The 6,206-nt window shown below is 35.5% G+C and overlaps 2 protein-coding genes across 6 annotated transcripts; one reads left to right on the top strand and one right to left on the bottom strand.

Annotated features, from left to right (window-relative positions):
• The first annotated feature begins 429 nt into the window (after window positions 1-429).
• On the top strand, window positions 430-3,623 carry LOC126709587 (uncharacterized). Of its 5 annotated transcripts, none has more exons than XR_007649431.1 (6): window positions 430-626; window positions 1,481-1,942; window positions 2,042-2,125; window positions 2,226-2,297; window positions 2,787-2,892; window positions 3,201-3,343. XR_007649431.1 is itself a non-coding variant. In XM_050409881.1 (6 exons), exons 1-5 carry the CDS (start codon window positions 579-581, stop codon window positions 2,808-2,810), a joined length of 690 nt encoding a protein of 229 aa, XP_050265838.1. In that variant the 5' UTR covers window positions 430-578; the 3' UTR covers window positions 2,811-2,836; window positions 3,201-3,346. The 5 variants fall into 5 exon arrangements, 3 of the variants coding, with proteins under 3 accessions (XP_050265838.1, XP_050265837.1, XP_050265836.1); XR_007649432.1 differs by having other exon boundaries at window positions 2,787-2,918; window positions 3,201-3,329; XM_050409881.1 differs by having other exon boundaries at window positions 2,787-2,836; window positions 3,201-3,346.
• Window positions 3,624-3,782: 159 nt separating this feature from the next.
• LOC126709586 (uncharacterized) lies at window positions 3,783-5,938 on the bottom strand. Its single transcript, XM_050409878.1, has 6 exons — window positions 5,768-5,938; window positions 5,505-5,618; window positions 5,282-5,404; window positions 4,684-4,917; window positions 4,444-4,608; window positions 3,783-4,172 (listed from the first exon to the last, which is right to left on the bottom strand). Exons 1-6 carry the CDS (start codon window positions 5,810-5,812, stop codon window positions 3,885-3,887), a joined length of 969 nt encoding a protein of 322 aa, XP_050265835.1. The 5' UTR covers window positions 5,813-5,938; the 3' UTR covers window positions 3,783-3,884.
• Window positions 5,939-6,206: the final 268 nt, after the last annotated feature.

Below are 6,206 nucleotides of genomic sequence, written 5' to 3' on the forward strand. Positions count from 1 at the left end.
AAGACCCATAAATAGTAGCAAAAATAAGAGAAATTATAAAGACCTTATAGTGGACATGTGACGTGATCCACCATTCCACTAAAGACTCTTATATGTTTAAAATTGTTGAGTCAATTTTTTTTTAAAATAAAAATTAATTACTAACTTAGTAATTTTAAACAAATAGGACCTTTTTAGTGTAACAGTAGACAAATAAGTAATAACATGATCTACTGTGAAAATTATATATTTTCTTAAAAAAAAATTAAATAATAAAATAAGTTGTAGAAAATAATTTTTGCCCTACGCACACGCGAAGTGCACCGATTACGCTTAATGAAAAAGTGACTTCTCGCGAGAAACGCCTTAATTTGATGTGATTAGCTTTTTTATCCACAGCAGAAACCAAACCGGTGCGTGTGCCACATAGGAATTGACATAAATTACCCTTGACTCACTCCACTTCCCATGAAAAACTCAACCATTTCCTCGTAATAAGCGCTGCTACAGTTCTATACCATACTAGGGCTTTATGCAAGGTTGAAAAACTCTCAGTCTCAGAGAAGGAAAAAAAATTCTCAAAGTGTTACTCAGAGACAATGGGTAGGAAGCCTAAGACTAAAAACAATGAAGAAAAAGCTCCCATGGTAATTTTATCTTATTTTATGTATGCGCACCCTTTGTATTACCTCGTACTACCTCTATGTTTATGTGTTGCTTTAGAAAGCTAATCTGCACTGGTTTTATCTTTTGTTTGTTGGGTGTCATATGGGTTTGTATGTCTTTCCTTGATCGCTTTATTATTCAGCATCAAAAAAAGTTGCTTTCTTTATATTTTTTATCATGTTGTAATGCAAATTGTTTAGTGGAAATTATCGGGTTCGATCATGGTCATTTTTTTTTTTTTTATATATGGGTTAGGCCTAGCTAATTCAGTTTATGGTGCAGTACATATATGTTGGATCAACAGGGCCATGGTTTAGTTCTTTTTCCTAAGTTATTTTATTTTATTTTATTTACTTTTTATGGTTCTTATTTTGCATTTTTTTACTCTGTATATTTTGAGTGTTTTATATTTTTATGATCATGTTAGATTTTATTTTTGTTCTACTGTGATGAAAGTAGAATTCTATGTTATAGCTAGAGAAGGGGTTTTGACTTTTGAGAACTACAGAACAGAGGAGGGAAGATTTTCGAGTTGTCTCTGCGGTAGGATATTTTTTTTTAGGGTGAACCACGTTTTTTCCCTTCTATTTTTTGGATTTTTGTTTTAAGTGGGAGTTCCGATTTTATTATTAATTATTGAAGGGAGCATTCTAAAATACTAAAATGTTTTTAGAAGTTTTGGTTTCGAGTCTTATCTGCTGCACTTTCCTAGTGATCTTCCACCACCAATGTTGCTACCTCTCATGTAACTGGCTAGTATTAATTTGAAGTTCAGGAACATGGACTATAGAATTTTACTTAATTGCTAATTAGTTTTTATGTTACCAATTCAAAGCCTGAAAGCACTAATCAATCCATGGAGAGAGTGATATTGCAGCCTGGGAACAAAAATCCTTCCCTAGGGCCAGTGGAATCACAGCCTGAAAGTTTGAATCCTTCCTTGGGCAATGTGGAATTGCAGCTTGAAAGTGGAAGTCCTGCTGAACAACAAGCAAATTCTGCCAAACCATCAAATCCAAAGAAGAGGATGACACGGCACACCAGTATTGTTAGGCGATCTAAACGTGTTCAACATGCAATAACCTCTGCTCTAAACCCGGACATTGTGCCTGTAGTTGAAGAGATAAGTCTAACTGAAACTGATGAAGAATATGACCCACCTCCTCAGAAAGAGCAAAATATGCCTGAGTCGACTGAGCCAACATCATTGGGTGAAAAGAACTTTGAAAAACAAATTGACAACATTGTTGAACGATTAGAAATACAAGCAAAGACCATAGAAGAATTGAAATCTGAGGTTCTCTAATAATACAACTTTGGAGATTGTAAATTGTCATTATGCTTATCTTTGCGATTATATGACTTGTAAATGAAATTATCAATGATTTTAAACCAGGTGTCCAAGAAGTCTGTCTCGAGTGGAAGCCCATCTGGAGCATATGTCAGATACAAAAGCTTGTATATAGATTCCCAAAAGAAGGTTTGTTTATTTGTGACTGTTGAAAGCATCTATTCTTTGTTTTTATACCCTTCTATGCATTTGATTTCATGCCTTTCGTTTTTGTTTTGCCCATATGCAGATTGAAGTATTGACAGGAGAAAATGAACAACTTTCTATGAAGCTAGAAACTGCACTTGGCAAGCTTGAAGCAGTATGTCTCAATGATCCTCTTAATATCATATTTATTGTTTCATGACTTATACAACTTGTTTTGTGGCTTATTGTTGCAAAGTGGCTTCAAACTAGTTTACATGCGTATCTTGTTATGAATATAAGCTCAAACCCAAATAATCATTTGTGTTCTTTACAAGGTTAAAAAAGAACTAAGAATTGTTTAAATATATATTTTTTGTACTAAACTTTTTTTTTTTATTGTTGTTCTGATGATAAGTACTAGTGGAGTGGTCCTGCATAATAAGTTGCTAATGCAAACTTGCTCGTAGACATCTATGGAGATATAAGCGATAGTAGTTTTTGGTTCATGTCATTGTATTTTTGCTCATTCTATTATGGTCTATTAACAATTGGATTTTAATGCCCAATGGCCTTGAAATATAATAACACAAAGAATAAAAGAAATAAGTTCCTTTTCTTTTGTTCCTACCTTAGACTTCTGCTTATGAATTCTTTTGTATTGAAGCTGAAGCAACTACTTTCAAAGTAACAGAAAGCGAAGAAACGAGTGGAGAGGTATGTGGATTTAGCACATAGAAAACAGAGGACGTATTGGCTTAGAACCTCCACCTGTATGTGCTTTCATTTCTTCTATTAGGTACCAATGAACAATAATCTAATTTCTCTTTACTCTAGTGGTTGCACACTTGTAGCTGTGTAATCATTGCGAATCAATAAGACTTCTATTCTATTGTCATATGTTGACAATACATATGACTTGAATGTTTGTATGCTTTGATACATGCATTGTCTTGCACTCTTGCTTGTTTTTTCAATGTCTTTATTTAAAAGAGAATAATAGTTGACATTGTGAATGGTATTTATAACAGGGATGATACGTTGTTATGAATACTAATGCCATGACCCTTTTTTCCTGTAGTATGAGAATGGGAATCATGTTTTCTCTGAAATGTTGGAGAAATTGAAGGATGTGATCTTGGTCTCAAATCTGACAAAAGCTACTGAAACAGCAGTTAACATGTCATCTCAAGCATTGCACACGTCTTCAGGTGATGCTGGTCGTAGATCCAGAAGTCCTGCAGCTAACAGAAAGAAACTCACCGCAAAAAGAAGGTGAAAAAGAAATGAAAACTAACACCAACTCATGGTGCCCTGCTAATTTTATGAGATAAATACTTTTTTTTGAATCTAGGGCTGTCCTGTTATGTTCTCTTTTGTTTTAAGTAGCTTGGGGACTGTGTGCCGATGATGTTAACTAATTTGGAGAACATTTTGTTTTCGTTACTTCCAAGATTTTGAGGTAACATGGGATTCAAGTGATAAGTGGTAATGAGTAATGACATCCTTTGGTTGTAGTTAGCGAACCCTACAACAGCATCTAAACAGATAACATTACAAATTAGCAACCTTACTGGAGTAGTTCAAATTGGAATTAAGGTTCTCTCAAGTGATGCTTCAGGTTTACAAGACTGAATTACGGATTTCAAAAGATAAGACTGGATTTAATCAAAAAATTAAATATTTATTCTTTACTTTTAATACAATGATGTCGCCAGAGGCCTAAAGAAATTTGCAATTAATGACACTCGTCATCTGCCTACTACTACTGCCTTTGATGATCGCACTCTTCGAGAGTAGTGGAGAAGCTGAAAAGATCGGCTTGAGGTGTTTGAGGGACTTTGTCATCAGCATCTCTTTTGGGCGGCGGTGGAGACGAGAAGTCTAAGCACATTCCCTGTATGAATTGTTCATATGATGCAGAGAGATCTTGGGAGGTATGTTGATGGTACTCTACAAGTTGGTGAAGGCACTGGTTTTCCCTTACTAGAGTTGCATTTTCATAAGCTAATCTGGATTTTTCCGCAAGCAATGCCTCCAATTGAAGCCTCACCTGCCGAGGCCACAATTTCACAAGATTAATGTGCTTATATAGCTTTACAAGAAGTGTAAAACTTAGGTGTATTCCTCTAATTCTCCAACTAAATTCAATCATAGACTTATTAGCCAATGCCACATAACCATGTGGTACGTTTAATTGGTCAATGCACTTTCTTGTATTTATACAATTGTCAAGACTACAAGTAGTACGTTTAATTGGGGACTAAAGAAAGTTTTGCCCTTACAAAAGAAGAGTTAAGAGGAACCAAGTATAAAACACCTACCAGATCGTCTTCCTCAGGTCTTATTCCTTTAGCAAATCCATCACGGAGCCTCCTATTCTCTTCCTCAAGCAATTCACATCTCTCTTGCATAAAACCTAAATCCGACTTAATTGACTTCAATTCTCTTGCAAACGAAGCCGCTTTTGTTGCCATGGAAATTGCAATCTGTTAAAGACAAACAAATGAGCTTCTTACTACTTTTTAAGTGTCATGAAAATGAAGAGATAATGTGAACCCTACGTTTTTGGCTTTCTTCAGCTTCCCATCTTTGAGGCTTTCCTCATTTGCTTTCTGTGAATCATCTTCTTCTTTGTCCTCTGAGCAATGACTATGATCATACTTTCTTTTCAATCCACTCTTCATCTCTGCTTCATTTTGATGCTCTTCTGAATCCTCCTCTTTACTATCTGAGTTCTTCAGATTGCTTTGGAATATTTCAGTCAATGTGGGTGGTTTAGCTAGATCTCTAGCTCCCTGCAAGCATAGAGGGTATTTTGTTTTAATTTTAGTGTGTAGTTTAGACAAATCAAAACTCATTCCACTAAAAGATAGTTAAGCCTACTACAACCAGTGAGCATGTTTGGATGCACTTTACTAATGGCTTATTTCTTGAATGTACGGTAAAATATAAGTTTTTTTTTTTTTTTGGCGTGGGGTCCATCAAATTTCGAAAAAGTCAAACTTTTTGGGGCTTGACAAAAGCATTATTCTCTTTAGTTTGAATCTCATAATTGAATCTGTTTCTAAACTTTGTAGTTTGGTTATTGATTTTTATGTAATTCGATAGAATCCAATAAAAATTTTCCAAGTCCTAAAAGAATTGAAGAGCTTGATGTACCTGGAGAGCATTGTCCAGATTGTTGGATAGCTGTGAAAGTGTGTGGGAAACTGAGTCAAACCCTCTCATCAGAAGCAATGAGTCTTCCTTCAATCGCTTAGCTCGGTCTGATTTTCCACCATTCTATTCAAAATCCCACAAACCCATCAATCCAATTCTCACATAGCATAAACTAGCTGCATAGAATTCAATCAAATCGCTGAACATAAATAAAAGCACTCACCGATTGAGGATGACTCTCAAGAAGCGTGTCGATCCGGCTGCGTAATGTGCTCCACAAGCGCTTATCTGAGGAGGGACTGTACATAGGAGACGAACCCATGTAGCTTTTTCCCTCCTATAATCAAATTCAGCAAGTTTCATCAATTAGTACAAAAGAGACAGCAAAATAAAAAAATTCACAAAAAATCCAAAATCCAAAAGAAAAACCCATCACAGAAAGATGAAGAAACATAGAGAAAAGAAGGAGAAGGAGAAGAAAGAGACCTGGTTGAGGTGGCCAGGTGATGGTGTGTCCACTGAGGCTGCCATGAGAGAGAGAGAGAGAGAGAGAGAGAGAGAGAGAGAGAGATTTGTGAGTAACGGCTAGTTTTAAAGGAGCTTTGCTTTAGGGGATGAGGGAATTTAAATAGATGAGTGGGACTGGCTAACGTTATAAAAATCTAATCTTTAAAATATTGTTATTGTTAGAACCTCTGAGAAACTGGGACTTTAGTGGCTGGGATCCACTACATTTATGATTAAAAAAAAAAACAAAAAAGTGCTTTTCAACGCGCCAAGGGGGAACAAAATTTAGATCCAACGGCCGTAATTTTTTATGAATTTATTTACCAGGTTTTAGTCAACATTGATTACAGCTCAGGTTAAACCAGTAAAACTGGTTTAATTGTAGTCTAATCAGTAATGTATTTGTCACCCATATTTG

This window comes from Quercus robur, chromosome 12, assembly GCF_932294415.1.
Source record: "Quercus robur chromosome 12, dhQueRobu3.1, whole genome shotgun sequence".
Classification (NCBI taxonomy): Eukaryota; Viridiplantae; Streptophyta; class Magnoliopsida; order Fagales; family Fagaceae; genus Quercus; species Quercus robur.